This window comes from Panthera uncia, assembly GCF_023721935.1.
Source record: "Panthera uncia isolate 11264 chromosome B3 unlocalized genomic scaffold, Puncia_PCG_1.0 HiC_scaffold_1, whole genome shotgun sequence".
Taxonomy (NCBI): Eukaryota; Metazoa; Chordata; class Mammalia; order Carnivora; family Felidae; genus Panthera; species Panthera uncia.
In genome coordinates, this window is record NW_026057582.1 from 90,369,484 (window position 1) to 90,386,320 (window position 16,837).

The 16,837-nt window shown below is 38.4% G+C and overlaps 1 protein-coding gene across 1 annotated transcript in view; it reads right to left on the bottom strand.

Moving 5' to 3' along the window:
• Positions 1-4,969: 4,969 nt before the first annotated feature.
• The window catches only part of SHC4 (SHC adaptor protein 4), a 129,901-nt gene continuing 118,033 nt past the window's right edge, over positions 4,970-16,837 (bottom strand). Inside the window, exons 11-12 of the mRNA XM_049613605.1 lie at positions 14,633-14,886; positions 4,970-7,716 (exon numbers count right to left, since the gene is read on the bottom strand). Of these exons, the coding sequence (XP_049469562.1) occupies positions 7,561-7,716; positions 14,633-14,886 (410 nt within the window). The 3' untranslated portion in view covers positions 4,970-7,560. The remainder of the gene's footprint in view (positions 7,717-14,632; positions 14,887-16,837) is intronic.

Here is a 16,837-nt window from a genome sequence, read left to right on the forward strand (position 1 = left end):
ACCTGGCCACACCTAATTTGTTCAAAGGTAAGCACCAGACCCAAGCTGTGCCACTCATTTTCCCTTCCCAGGTAACTGAAATAAGACGTAATGAAACTGAGTCAGGTGGTAACCATACAGAAGAGAAGCAGACTTTTATTACAGTTGTCTGTATTTTATGGGAAATATACCACTTCCATTTATGGAAGTATATGTATATTGTGGAGTCTAGACTGAAGATCATGAACTTCTGTCACTCAAAGCCATAGATCTGTCTGGTTCTAACACATTGTAAAGTCTAACAGTTAAGTTTTTCCTTGGGTTCTGTGATAACCTGAACCTTAAAACACTTTTTGACTTGAGCTGACTTGGGTCATTTAGGGGTTGAATAGTGTCCCCCCAAATTTTGTGTCCACCCAGAACTCAGAATGTGACCTTATTTGGAAATAGGATCTTGCAAATGTAATTAGTTAATATCGATAAGGATAGGCCCTAAATCTAAGACTGATGTCCTTAAAAGAAGAGAAAATGAATCTGAAACTAATGTAATATTCTGTGTCAATTGAATACACACACAAACATATATATATATATATATATACACATATATATATATGTTACTGTAGTACAGAGTTCACTGTTAAAATGTGTAATTTCCTCAACAACAACAACAAAAAAAAAGAAGCAAGAAGAGGTAAAGACACAGAAAGATGCACAAGGAGAAGACAGCCATGTAAAGATGAAGGCAGAAATAAGAGTTATGTTGCCACAACCCAGGGAAAACACCCAGGGCCACCAGAAGCTGGCAAGGGATTCTTCTCCAGAACCTTCAGAAGGAACATGGTCCTGCCAACACCTTGATTTCAGACTTTTAGTCTCCAGTACTGAGAGAGAATAAATTTTCTTGTTTTAAGCCACTTAGTTTGTGGTACTTTGTAGCAGGAGCCCCAGGAAGTTAATGCACGTGGGTTTTCATTCCTTGGAACCAAACATTTATGACTAAGATGCATCTGTGACAATAGATCGTATCTGAAAAGTCTAAACCAGTGATTCTCCAAGTATGATCCATGGCCCACTGCTGGACCTCAAGGATATTCCAGACGGTTCATTAAATGATACAAACCACAACAGTTTCTTCAGTTCTCATGGGAAAATAACTTGCAATTTTATAGGCTTTTATTTTTATATACAACTAAAGTTTACCTACTAGGAATATACCAAGTAAGATAATGAGGGGTTATTAATGCTTAGAATTTGTTACAAGTATCACATTATTTAAGCTCACCAAGAACAGTTTTCATCTCTTCTATGTGCAGCATTATAAAACTCCTGCTTGTGCATACTTGAAGATAACTGAAATACTCACTTTTGGGAGAAGGGCATAAATATTAGTGTCATTCCCAGGCAATTGTGGGTTTTAAGGGCTATTATTCCCACATCTTAATTATGAACTATCTTTGCTTGGCTTAATATCAATTAAATTTGTTGTAAGCTGTTTGGTTAACTCAACTGTGTATACTGTGGAACTATTTTAATACATGAATTTCCACTTTTCCTATAATGACTTTAAAATAATATCCAAGTTCAGGTTCCACTTTTGTCATTAGTCATCTATTAGTAAAGTCATCAATTTGTAATTCCTCTGAAGTTTGCTTATACTCTCTGGAAATATGTTAGGTATAAATTTGTTCTGTTTAAATAACTGACAACACACTGTCAAGGAAAGTGATAAAATTACTCATTTTTTGAAAAGTTCATAGGGCAGTATTTTGGAATATAAAATCATATGAATGGTATTTCTCCTTTAAAAGTAAATAAGCAATTCCTATCATTCCTCTTCAGTTCTTTCTTGTCATTGAGTTATTTTTCCACTACCTAAACAAACAAACAAATAAAAAGGGGGGTTGAGGGATGAAAGTTATGTGGGGTAATAGGTCTTTTGCCCCTTCCGTGGTCTTTGGTCAAAAGTGTGAGAGCCAATTGCCTGAACTTAATGTTTAGGATTCACACCAAGGTTTTGAATCAGAAAACCTATCAGAAGAAGTGACAGCAACCATTTGATAAAGATCCAAGGCTGCAAAAATTATATTTGAATGTGAAATGCAGACCCTCCCAGATGCCATATTGCTTCTGTTACTTGAAACAGTGGGTTGAAAAGGAAAGAAAGAAGTACCAAAACAAGATCATAAAATTGGTGTGTATTTGAAATGCTTATATAACACGTTCAAAGCAGATTAATGAGATATGATGTGATGCTACCATAAGAAAATAACAAGATCTATTTTTTATTTTTTTAATGTGTATTCCTTTATGAGAGAGAGAGAGAGACAGAGAGCAAGTGGGGGTGGGACACAGAAAGAGGGAGACACAGAATCTGAAGCAGGCTCTAGGCTCTGAGCTGTCAGCACAGAGCCCGACATAGGGCTCTAACTCACAAACTGAGATCATGACCTGAACCAAAGTCTGACGCTTAACCCACTGAGCCTCAGGCACCCTGAAAATTACAGGATTTCTTTAAAATGTTCATGTATTTGAACACTTAGTCCAGTAATGGGACACATGGTTAAAGTTATTTGATGTTCTTCTGCCTTGGGTTAGGTTCTCAAAAGTGAACCTTGGGATGGAAATTTGAGTGCATAGATAGGATTTATTAAGGAAGAGCTTTCCAGAGAAAGTTGTTAGGGAATGAGGAAGCAGGACAGGAAAAGGGAAAAGCCAAGCAGGCACGTGCTTTCAGGAGATGTGCCGGCCAGTCTGACCCCCCGGGAACTCTGGAGTTTAATCAGAATGGGACAAGAGAGGTGGGCTTTCCCACTCTTGCACTAGTGATGGTGGCAAGGAAGAGGAGAAGGAAACTCACAGGCACTTCTGGCTCCTGGTGACTCAAAGCAGCTCCCCTTACCTGAGGCTGTGCCCAGAAACAAAAGTCAATCACTCTGCAGGCAGTTAGGAGCAAAACACACAGAGGCCGGCAGTGGGGCATGCAGAAATGATTCCAGGAATCTGAGAGGGACTGGGCAGAGCTGGCAATGTCTGGCATGACATCTGTGTTTGCCATCCTTTGATCTTGTCAGCGTATCTCCAGAGGCGATATCAAACATGTTTGAGGCCCTTCATGAAGGTGGCTTCATGCAGTTCATCCTGATGACCCCTCCTAGTCCTGACATGACAGGACCTAGGATAACCAAGATGATCCTACGACCACATTCAGCGAAAGTGCCAACATGAAAGTAGTTTTACCCCCAAACCTTTTTTAAATTAAACTTTTTATTTTGGAAAAATTGCACATTCACATGCAGTTGTGAGAAACAATACAGGGAGATCTTTAAGCTTTATCCAGTTTGCACCAATAATAACATCTTTTTCAAAACTATAATACATTATCACAACCACGATATCCACACTGATACAGTCAAAAATCAAAAAACAATTACATCACACAAGGATTCCTCATGTTGCCCTTTTATAACCGTACCCACTTTCCTCCCCACACTTGCTCCCTCCTTAATACCTAATCTATTCTTCATTTCCATAATTTTATCATTTCAAGAAGGTTACATAAATACAGTCCTTACCTATAGTAAGGACTATAGTATGTAACCTTTTGGGATTAGCTTTTTTTGCTCTGCATAATTCTCTGGAGATTCAGCCCAGTTGTATGCATCAGCAGGTTATTCCTTTTCATTGCTGACTAGTGTTTCATGGTATGCCTGTACTACAGTTTCTTTATCCATTCACCCATTGAAGGAACATCTGGGATGTTGCCAGTTTTAGGTCATTACAAACAAAGCTACTCTAAAAATTTCTGTCCCAGTTTTTGTATAAATGTAAGTTTTCATTTTTCTCTGTGATCTAAGCCCAGCAGAATTACTGGGTTGAATGTTAGCTGTACGTTTAGTTTCTTAAATAAACTACCAAACTGCTTTCCAGAGTGGCTGTACTATTTTACATTTTCACCAGGAATGGATGTGTGACTGACTTCCTCCTCATTGAGCCAGCATTTGGTATTGTCAACATTTTTCACTTATCCATTCAGATATGTGTATAGTAATATCTAATTGTGATTTTAATTTGCATTTCCTTACTGGCTAATGACTTTTTTTAATGTTTTATTATTTATTCTTGAGAGACAGAGAGACAGCGTGAATGGGGGAGGGGCAGTGAGAGGGAGACACAGAATCTGAAGCAGGCTCCAGGCTCCCAGCTGTCAGCACAGAGCTCGAAGTGGGGCTCAAACTCATGAACCATGAGATCATGACCCAAGCTGAAGTTGGACGCTCAACCAACTGAGCCACCCAGGTGCCCCAATTTTTTTTAAAGTTTACCTATTTGAGAGAGAGAGAGAGAGTGTGTGTGTGTGTGTGCACACACGAGGGGAAGAGAGAAAGGGAGACAAAATCCCAAGCAAGCTCCTCTGTGCTGTCAGTGCAGAGCCTGACACAGAACTTGATCTCACGAACTGTGAGCTAATGATTTTGACCTGACTGGCTAATGATTTTGAACACATTTCATGTGCTTGCTTGCCATCTGTGTATCTTCAGTGAATTGTCTGTTCGCGTTTTTTGTCCACTTTCCAATGAGATGTTTTTACTGTTGAGTTTTGAGGGCTTTTTTTTTAATACATTCGGGATACTAGCCCTCTGTCGGATAAGTGGTTTGCAATTTTTTTTTCCCAGTCTACAGCGTGCCCTTCATCTTCTTTACAGAGTCTTTCACAGAATAAAAATTTATTATTTTGGTAAAATACAATGTCCTAATTTTTCCTTTAATGGATCATATCAAGTCTAAAAACTCTTTGCCTGGCCCTATATCCTAAAGATTTTCTCCTGTGCTTTTCTTTCCTAAAAGTCTCATAGTTTTACATTTGATGTTTAAATCCATAATCCATTTGAATTAATGTTTATGCGAAGTGTGAGGTTTGTTCTCTTGCCTACAGATGTCCAATTACTTCAATACCATTTGTTGAAAAGGCTCTTTCTTCCGTTCAGTATAATGTCCCCAGCCTCCTTGCTATGGGGTCACCAGGGCTGTGGGAGTCCCTCCACTGGAGGCCACACCTCCTAAAAGGCAGTCTTTCCACAGCTCTCTCTCTCCAGATTCTGTTACTGTGCTCTCCACTTACCCATTCGCTGGCCCCAGGGCACCTCATTCTCCCTGGTGGTTTCCCCATACTCTGCCCACACCTTTGTAAATAGTCCCTTTATTAAACTCTCCTCAAATTACCCAATTTAAGTGAGCCATCTGTTTCCGGTTAGGATCAGGATCCTGCAAATAAATTTTCCACATCCCAAACATCAGACATAAATACCGTGAATTGTCACAAAGAAATAATCATTTATTTTTTTTTGAAAAGTTGTTTACAGGTATTTATAGGCAAATGGATTTCCACTTTAAAACAGATGAAGATAAATGTGTGTCATTAAAATAGCATGCAATCAAACATTTCTTCTGCTGTTTCATTCTGGTTTAACTGTGTCTGTGGTACTTGGTAAGTGCATTATTTGCTTATCTAACTACTATAACATTACAGTCAAACACGGATTTTCCATGTACTGGTGCCTCATGTACCAGTGCCCATGTACTACTCACATCATTTATACTCTTGGCATCTATTTGTATCAGAAACTTTTTCTTGTGACCCAGTTAACACTCTTTTCAAACAGACTGAGACCACAACCCTGCTCTGTCTCTGAAAGGTGACTGGATCACCCATAAATTTCTATGATCTACACTCATGCTAACCCCCTTTGTGAGGATGAACAATCAAGAACCAAGGTATATGGAAAACTGATGAAAGAGACATTATTTTCTAGTTGTATAAAAGGAAACAAACCTACCTATGCAATCAGTGACAGTAGAAGTAGAATAAAATCATAAACCTTTACAGAAAAATATTAGAGTTCAGTGCACTTGGTTTCTGATGATTTCTACCCAAAAAAATTTTCTTGTATTTTATTTAAAACTTAGCAAATATATCGCAATTACAAAGGTTAAGTTGTATCTACAGAGCCAAAATGAAGTGGGGTTAAGGCAACTGTCCAGATTACTCGGACTAAAAAAATCACCCCAAAGTCATGGCCAAACCATTATATGCAAAGGTGACTAAAAGACTGAAGCAGTTGTCTTCTACTCCAAACAACCAAATCCACTTCTACCATCATCCTGATAGCACTCCAAAGGTTCAATGTCTTTGACTAAAGGCTTGGGGTCTCCGCTACCTAAATGTTGATTTCAGCTGTGCCATTTGTTCTGGGAGTATAGATGCAGGCTAAAGGAAAAACCTCAAGCTTTCATCTTAATGACACAAACTGATTATCAACACTGACCCCTAATAAATGGAAAATTTGCTTCTTATAGACTTATGTTACAGCTGAGATAGACTTCTAAATTCACCTAGCCCAATTCCCTTATTTCATAGACAAGGAAATGGGCGTCCAGACAGGTTTAGCAGCTCGCTCACAGTCACATAGAGAAAACTGTCCAGCACTTTTCTCTACACAACACTTAATTATACCCTCAGATCACCAGTGTACTTACATGTGGCAAACCCTTCCAACTGCTTCATTCAATATGTCTTCTCCCTTCTGCATTTTGTCTGATCATATCTAGAAAAGATGCTAAGGATACATGTAGATTCAGTCATAGCCAATCAAGAGGATATTTCTCCATACTTTCAAATAGAATCAATACTTTAATAAGAATGAAACCAATTTGGATATTGAATATGAAGAACACTGGTTTGTCTGCCGTGTTTTAAATCCATGCACGCATGAGCTTCCTTTGTGGGAGGGTAAGGGGAAGGAAAGGGGGAGAACCACGATGGAATCAGAAATGACTGATAGATTTGGGTTCTTCAGCTTGCTCTGTGCTGCATACAAAGTGTCCAAATAGCAAAGACTGAGAAATACTAGGCCAAAGAATTTAGGCCCCAACCCTTGGCTAGTAAACGAGACAGGCCAATGAAACAGACCAATGCTTTCAGTGGCTTTTGTTTTGATTCCACTGGCATAGACACCATCCAAATTCAATGTCAAATTTATTTGATCATTGTAGTGAAAGTGCTACTAAACAGAAAATCTGATAAAGTCAATAACTATCAAGCAAATTGCGTCTTATTTTTGTAACAAGGAAAAACTTTTTTTTTGGCAAATAGTTCTATAGTTATAGAATATGAAGACACTTAGAACTAATCTCCCCAATATGAAAATGTCCCCAAATTATCAAGTTGAAAGGCACATACCACTGCCCCAGCAGTTCATCCAGGTAGTCTCTAGCATGGGAAATTTTAATTGTGCTTTTAGCTTGCTATCGATGCAATATGGCCTTAAAAAGTGACATCCGTGCATATGATAATTTCTTCTCAGATGGACCAATCCTCTTCCCCTTTTCTGATTTTCACTTTCTGAAGATCGATCTGTGTTAGTTCTTTATCATATAAAGGACATAGTCCATGATGCTCTTGGGAAAATGTAGTTCACAGATTGTGCTCTATTTTATCTATCAACCAAGTTTGGATTATCTTTGTATCCTAACACAAAATGAACTTTCTTGAAATATCAGTGTGATGGTACTTCCATATTGTCATTTGTTGGAATGCAGAAGTCCTGGATTATTATCTTTTCTCACTGGCTGTTTAAGGCTTACTTCACTTCCAGAAGAGATGATTGGCAAACTATTATCCATGTGGTATCTGATAAGGTGGCCAACATTATCAAACACATGATCCTTGGTCCTTACCTTGAAAAGGAAACACAAAGTCCTTAGGTTAAATGATAATAGCTCCCCTAAAAGATGTAAACAATCAGGAGGAAAAACAGACATATCCTTGAATGAGGTACTTGGGCTGAATGAAAAAAAGAAAAAAAGGAAAGGTACTTTTCAACTCTGTATCCCTTAGTAAACAATTTTCTCATTCCTCATTACCTTTTTAAAGCAATTTTCTGTCCCAGTCAGAAAAATGGTAAACATTTGTCACACAGTTCAAATTTACAACCAACCTGTTTGCCACGTTACTGTTTGATATATTCTATCATGTCACCATTCCTATAAATATTTAACTGTATACACAAGCATGACTCCTGGGATTACAATTTTGACCCAGCAAGCAGACTGCTTCCAAAATATCTTGTGTCTGTAGGAAGCAGGCCCTTCTGGAGAAGTCCTGCCTCTCCGTGGAGGCTGAACACAAATCCTGTCTCCTTTAAGAAGCCTCCTCAGACCTTCCCAATAGGTATTCTTATCTCCTTCCTGCATTCTTCACAGTAGCTGATTCATAAATATTTGCTACATGGAACTTCTCGTCTGCATGCCAAAGCAACTCAGTTTCCCAATGCCTGCCTTCTCCCGAGGACTTTCCTCCCCAATATTACTGTATCCTCACCCTGTGCATGGGCAGAAGATAATACTCTCCATCATGACTCCATGGGCCATAATATAGTTCTGTTTGGAGGGTGGCTGGGAACTGTCAGGGAGTGGGAAGGCATGAGGTCAGAGAACACCTTGTTACGTGATTCTGCTACCTCTCTACAAGGGATTTTTTATTTCTGCTTAGATATTGATTTTCAGTGTATTAAAAAAATACACACTTATTGGAATTATTGACCTCATTTGAATATGATTATGAATTAGATACTGGTAATGTATCAATGCTTAAATTTCTTGATTTTGATCACTGTACTGTCTATGTAAGAGAAAATCCCTGTTCATAGGGAATACACACTCAAGGATTAGGAGAAAAAGGGCACAACGTTTACAATTTACTTATCAAACCAAGACTTGGAAACATTTTTATTTCCTTCATCTCAACCCCAACCCACGTCACATGAGCTGATCAGATCTGCCAGTCTGTGTTGTTAATTCCAGTTCACTCTGCTCTCTCTTTGTTTCTCCTACCTCCATTCTGGTTCAGACTTTCACTAGTTTTTACCTCAGATCCCCTAATTACATTCTTCTCTAATCAATCCTGTATACAAATGTCAAATTAATCTTCCACTACAGGGATGGGACACCTGCGTGGTTAGGTCAGTTAAGCCTCTGGCTCTTGGTTTCGGCTCAGGTCATGATCTCATGGTTCACAAGTTCAAGCTCCACATTGAGCTCTGCGAATGATAGTGTGGAGCCTACTTAGGATCCTCTCTCTCTCCCTCTCTCTGCCCCTCCCACGTGTGCTCTCTCAAAATACATAAACTTAAAAAAAAAACAACAACTTCCAGTGCAGGGATTATAAACTATCCACTCTCTAGCCAAACATACCAGGAGCTGTTTTAGTTAGCTCGGGGGGGGGGGGGGCAGGGGGTAAGGCAGAGGTGCCCAATAAAGAGTTTTTAAGTATTTTGAATCAAAAATGGGGAGAGTTCCTATAAAAATTTAGTTTTGCGGTTTCTTTGGGAAAATTAAATCTGGCTACACTGGGCCCTTCCTCCAAATGGCAGCAACAGACTGAGGCTGAGTGTGACAGTCCCCCTTACACAGGACATGTGCTTCCCAGTTAGTTCATCACAGCCCACCACACTCTATGTTCATTCCACCATTCGCCCAGCTTTACGCACTTATGATACGGGCCAGGCCCTGCAAACATTTGCTGCTGTGACCCCAATCACACTTCTGTGTGTGTGTGTGTGTGTGTGTGTGTGTGTGCAGAGAGAGAGAGAGACAGAGAGAGAACAAAACCATAACATGAGATCTACCCCACGAACAAATTTTTTTAATTTTTTAAAATGTTTTATTTATTTTTGAGAGAGAGAGACACAGCATGAGCAGGGGAGGGGCAGAGAGAGAGGGAATCCAAAGCAGGCTCCAGGCTCTGAGCTGTCAGCACAGAGCCCGATGCAGGGCTCGAGCTCATGAACCATGAGATCATGATGTGAGCCAAAGTTGGACACTTAATCACCCAGGGGCCCCAACTTCACGAACAAAATTTTAAGTGTACAATATAGTAAACTCTAAGCACAGTGTTGTACAGCAGATCACTAGAACTTTTTCATCTTACATGACTGAAACCTACACCCAGTAAACAACAACAACCCATTGCCTCTGCCTCACCAGGCCCTGTCAACTACTGTTCTACTTTCTAAGAGTTTTCACTACCTTAGATATTTCATGTAAGTGGAATCACGCATTATTTGTTGCTCAGTGACTGGCTTATTTCAATCAGAAGGATGTTCTCCAGGTTCATTCGTGTTTGTAGTATGTGACAGACTCTGTCATCTTCTGTACAGCTGGATAGCATTCCATATATATATGGTGCAAATGTCTCCTTAAGATCTGGATTTCAATTCTTTTGGGATAAATACCCATCCAATAAATATGGATCATATGCGAATTCCATTTTGAATTTTTTGAGGAAACTCTGCACCATTTTCTACAACAGCTACACCATTTTACATTCCCACCAACAGGACACAGAGGTTACAATTTCTGTACACCCTCAACAACACCTGCTATCTTTTTGGTTTTTTGTTTTAATATTTATTTATTTATTTATTCTATTTTTTAAACGTTTACTTATTTATTTATTTAGAGAGAGAGAAAGAGCATGCACATGTGTGAGTAGGGGAGGGGCAAAAAGAGAGGAAGAGAGAGAATTCCAAGCAGACTCCACATAGAGCCCGATGTGGGGCTCCATCTCATGAACCATGAGATCCTGACCTGAGCCCAAATCAAGAGTTGGACTCATAACTGACTGAGCCACCCAGGTGCTCCTGTTTGTTATTTATTATGGCCATCCTGATAGGTGTGAGGTGATATCTTACTGTGAATTTGCATTTCCCTGATGATTATTGTTGTTGAGCATCTTTTCAAATACCTGCTGGCCATTTGTATGTCTTCTTTGGGAACGTGACTGTTCAAGTCACCTGTCCATTTTTTAATCAGATTATTTGTCTTTTTGCTACTGAGTTCAAAATTTCATCATATGTTTTGAAAATTAACCCCTTATCAGATATATGGTTTGAAAATATTTTCTCCCATTCTGATTGTTCTTCGCTCTGTTGATTGTTTCCTTTGCTATGCAGGATTTTTTTAGTTGTATGTAGTCTCACTTGTCTATTTTTGCATTTGTTTGTATTTTTCAGTGTTATATCCAAGAAATCATTGCCAAGAACAAAATCATGAAGTTTTTCCTTATGTTTTCTCCTAGGGGTTTTATAGTTTCAGATATTACATATAAGTCTTTTATCTATTTTGAGTTAATTTTTCTGTGTGGTGTAAGATAAAGGTCCAATTTTATTCTTCTTCAGGTGGATATTGTTTTCCCAAAACCATTTGCTGAAAGAGTATTCTTTCCCCATTGTGAATTCTTGGCAACCTTTGCAAAGATCATTTGATCATACATAAATAGGTTTATCTCTGGGTTCCCTATTCTGTTCCATCTATGTATCTCTCTTTACTCCAGTACTATATTGGTTTGATTACTCTAGCTTTGAAATCATAAGTGTAATGTCTCCATCTTTGTTCTTCTTTGTCAAGATTGGCTATTTCGGGTTCTCTGTGGTTCTGAGTGAATATTAAGATTGTACTCCTATTTCTGTAAAAACTGCTATTAGAATTTTGATGGAAACTGCATTGAATCTGTAGATTACTTTGAGTAGTAATGACATTTTAACAACATGAAATCTTCTTATCAATGAACATGAGATGTCTTTTCATTTGTGTCTTCTTTAATTTCTCTCAGCAATGTTTTGAAGTTTTCAGTGCATAAGTCTTTTGCCTCCTTGGTTATGTTTATTCTTAAGTATTTTACTCTTTTTGATGGTATTGTAAATGAGATTATTTTCTTAATTTCCTTTTCAGAGTGTTATTATTTACACATGCAACTGATGTTTGTATGTTCGTTTTCTATTCTGTAATGTTGCCACACTTGTTGATTAGTCATAACAGGATTTTCGTGGAATATTTAGGATTTTCTACATATAAGATTCTATCACCTGTGAAGGAATATACTTCTTCCTTTCCAATTTGGATGTCTTTTATTTCTTTTTTCTTCCCTAATTTCTCTGGCTAGTACTTCCAGTACTATGTTGGTTGTAGTACTTCACCACTAAAAGTGGTGAGAGGAAAAGATTTCTGTTTTTTATGTGGGGTATGATATTAGCTGTAGGCTTTACATATATGGCTTTTATTATGCTGAGGTCATTTCTTTCTACTCCTAGTTTGTTGAGTGTTGTTTTGAGTTTTTTTAATCATGAAAGGGTGTTGAATTTTATCAAATGCTTTTTGTTCATCTATTGGGATGATCATATGATTTTTATTCTTCATTTATTAATGTGGTGTGCCATATTGATTGATGTCCTTTGTTGAACCTTCCTGGCAATCCAGGGATATATCTTACTTGGTCATGGTGTATGATCTTTTAGTGAACTACTGAACTTTGTTTGCTAGCATTTAGTTAAAGATTTTTATATATATGTTCATTAGGCATATTGGCCTGTTTTCTTTTCTTGTAGTATCTTTTTCTGGTTTTGGTATATGGGTAAGGTAGGCTTCATAAAATGAGTTTGTAAGTATTTTGTCCTCTTCAGTTTTGGGGGGTGGGGAAAGCTTAATAAGCATTGGCATTCATTCTTCTTTAAATGTTTGAAAGAATTTACCAGTGAAACCATCTGGTCCTGTTTTTTTTTTTTTTTTAATGAACAGTTTTTGATTAGTGATTCAGTCTCCTTACTAGTAATTCATCTGTTCAGATTTTCTATTTCTTCATGAATAAATCTTGGTAGGTTGCATATTTTTTAGGAATTTATCCCTTTCTTCTGGGTTATCCAATTTGTTGGCATATAATTGTTCTTAATCTCTTATAATCATTTAATCTCTATGGCATCAGTTGTAATGTCTCCTCTTTCATTTCTGATTTTATTTATTTGCGTCTTCTCTCTTCTTAGCCAACCTAGCTAAAGGTTTGTCAGTTTTGTTCATCTTTTCAAAACACCAACTTGTAGTTTTGTGGATTTTTCCTATTATTTTTCTATTCTCTTTCACTTATTTCTGCTCTAATCTGAATTATTTCCTTTCTTCTGCTACTTTTGGGTTTAGTTTGTTCTTTTTGTAGTTCCTTGAGGTGTTAGATTGTTTATTAGAAAGCTTTCTTTTTTTTTTTTTCAGTGTAGGCATTTATCACCATCAACTTTCTTCCTATTGCTTTCACTGTGTTTCGTAGATCCAGTGTATTTTTCATTTCCATTTGTTTTCAAATATTTTCTAATTTCCCTTTAATTTTTTCTTTGACACTGGCTGTTCAATAGTGTATTAATTCTGCATATTTGTGAATTTTCCAGTTCTCTTTCTGCCATTAACTTCTAGTTTCATTCCAGTGTGATCAGAAAAGATACTTGGTATAATTCATTCTTCTTTAATTTCCTAATGCTTGTTTTGTGACCTAACACGTGATCCATCTTAGTATTTGTGATCTAACAGGTGAATGTTCTGAGTATGCTTGAAAAGAATGTGTATTCTGCTGCTGTTGGGAGGAATGCTCTGCATATGTCTGTTAGGTCCATTTGGTCTATAGTGTTGTTCAAGTACTTCTGACTGGAGGTTCTATCTATTGTCAAAAGTGGGGCACTGAAATCTCCCACTACTATTGTATTACTATTTCTCCCTTCAGTTCTGTCAACGTTTGTATCATATATTTGGGTAGTCTGATGTTGAGTGCATATACATTTATAATTGTCATGTCTTTCTGGTGAATTGATCTCTGCTCAGGTCATGATCTTGGGGTTCGTGAGTTTGAGCCCCACGTCAGGCTCTGTGCTGACAGCTCAGAGCCTGGAGCCTGCTTTGAATTCTGTGTCTCCTTCTCCCTCTGCCCCTCCACCACTCTCTCTCTCTCTGTCTCTCTCTCTCTCAAAAATGAATACACATTTTAAAAACGCAAAAAATAAATAAAGTGAGTCTCTTCTAGACAGCATAGAGTTGGATCTTGCTTTATATCCATTCAGCTAGTCTATATTTTTTGACTGGGGAGCTTAATCCATTTACATTTAAACTAATTATTAATAAGGAAGGACTATTACCATTTTGTTAACTGTCTTTTGCCCAGGATTGTTTCTGTCTACAGGCATCCTCTGCCCAGCCATACATCTTTTATAGACTTAATATCATTCTTCTGCTCTGTCTGTTCCTGTGCTTCCTTTCCTATTCTCCAAATGTACCCCTTTAAAATTTTTTCTGTCCTTCAAGGTTCACCTTACATGTCAGACCCTGCAAGAAGCCTTTTCAGTTTGCCTCAAAGACAGTACTCCTCTATGCTGAGAAATACCATAATACTTTGGTTGAACCATTCTTATGTCATTCACACTTGTGTTATAATTATTTAAGTATCTGTTTTATGAAATTATAAGCACCCTGAGAGCAAGGACAATGTATGTAACACTGAGCAACAGTCAACTATGAACCTTTGTACTTCCATGTAGTAGGTATTCATTTAATTCACTAGATTGAACTGAGAAGAGTGGAAAGAGCTGTCCTCTACCTGAACCTCCAGGGTGGTTCCCTCTCAAACCCCTCCACTGGCCTCTAGTTAACACTTCCTGATCCAACTGGAGGGTTCAAGAAAAAGGAAACCTTTAGCCTTATCATGCTTCAATATCAGGTTTGGGATCGATCATTCAGAGTAACCTTAGTTACAACAACCTGTGAAAACATAAGAGGTCAATGATACCTTGCCTTCAGGATCCACCAGGAGAAGATGCTTTGCCTGGCCTCCCTGAAGTCCACTTAGCACATACTGACCAGGAGATGTTGCACTTTCTCGAACCAAAAAGTCCCCATCCTTTACCAAGAGGCTCTCTGCTGCCTTCCTGCTCAGCTTGCCATGGTAGCAGTCTTCATTCCGCAGCTGCTGCTTAATGTGTGGCAAAGAATGTGAGCTGGCAGGCTGGGCCGTGGCACCTGGCTGAACAGTTTCTGGTGCTTCTACAGTCAAAACACAAAGAGAGGCATCACCAAGCTACCTCCTCCTTCATTCATTCATTCATTCATTAATTCATTCAGCAAATATAACCTGAGGCCCTACTGTGTGTCGTGCACTGTTTAAATAATGCTGCTTCTAGAACAAATGGAGTTTTGTTTCCAGAACTTCCCACAGGCTTTAATTTAATGGTAGAACCAAACATTGCCTTTGGCTTCTGTTGGCAGGAAAGACTTGACCAGGTGCAGGAGTTTTCCTTTCAGATGAGAAATGGGACTGACCTGCGAGAATTGCTTTCATAACTGCGGAGAGAGGCACTCTATGTCCCAGGGGCTGTATGTTAAAGAAAAAAGAGGCTTACGCAGTACCTGGATCAAAGATACTTTGAAAACATTCCCAAACTCTTTGAAAATGCCTATGGTAACTTTGGACTATGCCCACTTTTTAGTATTTAGCTTTTTATTTTTTAAACCAAATTACTAATGTGCTTCAGAGATGCCTCTGACCAAAAACTTCAAAGCTATGCTGAACCTCACAGCATTCCTATTAAATGACCACTCTGGTGTTTGTGTCACTCACCTGCGTGGATAAAGCACAGTTAATCAGGTAAAATAAGGCAAAGCATCAAGGAGGCCATGGTCTGATGCAGTTCCCCAATGTTCTGCAGAACAAATACTCTCTAGAGTTGAGGGCAGAGGGGATGAAAAGGTATATCCAGGTGGCATGTAATAGTATTTTGATACTCATGGTAATAATAATTATTATGCAGTTCTCATTTATCATCTATGATAGGCAGCGCTCAGTGCTCTACACATATCTTGTTCGGTTCTCAAAACTAGACAGACAAGGAAATGGATCTTTAAAAAGACCACATGAATTACTCAAAGTCACATTGCTAATATGTTGTAAATCTGGGGTTTGAAATGACATCTATTTGACTCCAAAGCCCAGGTTCTTAATCACCACAGTCTAAAACCCTTGCCTTAAAAGTGAAAATCTTTCCATTATCAAAAGTGGTCTAGCCAACTCTACTTCTGCAGTACCTACAATGGTCCCAAGTAAAGAGCAAGCCTGGGGTGCCTGGACAGCTCAGTCGGTTAAGCGTCCGACTTCGGCTTAGGTCATGATCTCATGGTTTGTGGGTTTGAGCCCCCCATCGGACTCTGTGCTAACAGTTCAGAGTCTGGAGCCTGCTTCAGATTCTGTGTCTTCCTTGCTCTGCCCTTCCCCTGCTCACACTGTCTTTCTGTCTCTCTCAAAAATAAATAAACATTAAAAAAAATACCAAGGCTATCAGGATGATATACAGCATCTCCAGAAGTAATAAAAATTTTTAGGTCTGAATCCAGGTAAAAGTTGTATGGTTTACATGGCAAATTTACTAGGAAAATAACTGCAGAAATCAGACTTTGTCTATTTAAATGCAAAGGATCTTTTGCATAGAAGCCACCCTTCATCTTTATAAATGCAGAAGTGTGTTTCCATGTCCTTATGCAAGGGTCTCGCAAATGAGAAATCCTCTTAACTCTAAGTTCTACAACTTACACGTGACAATCTCATGAAGTCATTGATACAGGCAACCAGTCCCTGCAGACATAACCCAATTCTCCTGTTAATATGTTATAGTTTTGTCACTACTTAAGAACAGGATCCTCTCTGCATAGCACGATTATGATGCAGCATTCACAAATGTGTCTTTTTGAAAATATCTTGAGTCTGTATTTAATGGCTGAAAATATTCTCCTCCACAATCAGGTCCATCTATTGTTGCCAGAAAAAGGCTGAAAAAACGTGTCCAGATTTGATAAATAATAAATGAAGTTGGCCTTAGTGCTGCTTGCTTTGAGGCATAATAGAGAACTCTGATAAGTAGTTGCATGTGTGTTTGTGTATGTGAGAGGGAAAGTGTTTGTGTGAGTGGAAGAGAGATACATGCATGCGTGTGTGGGGGCACAC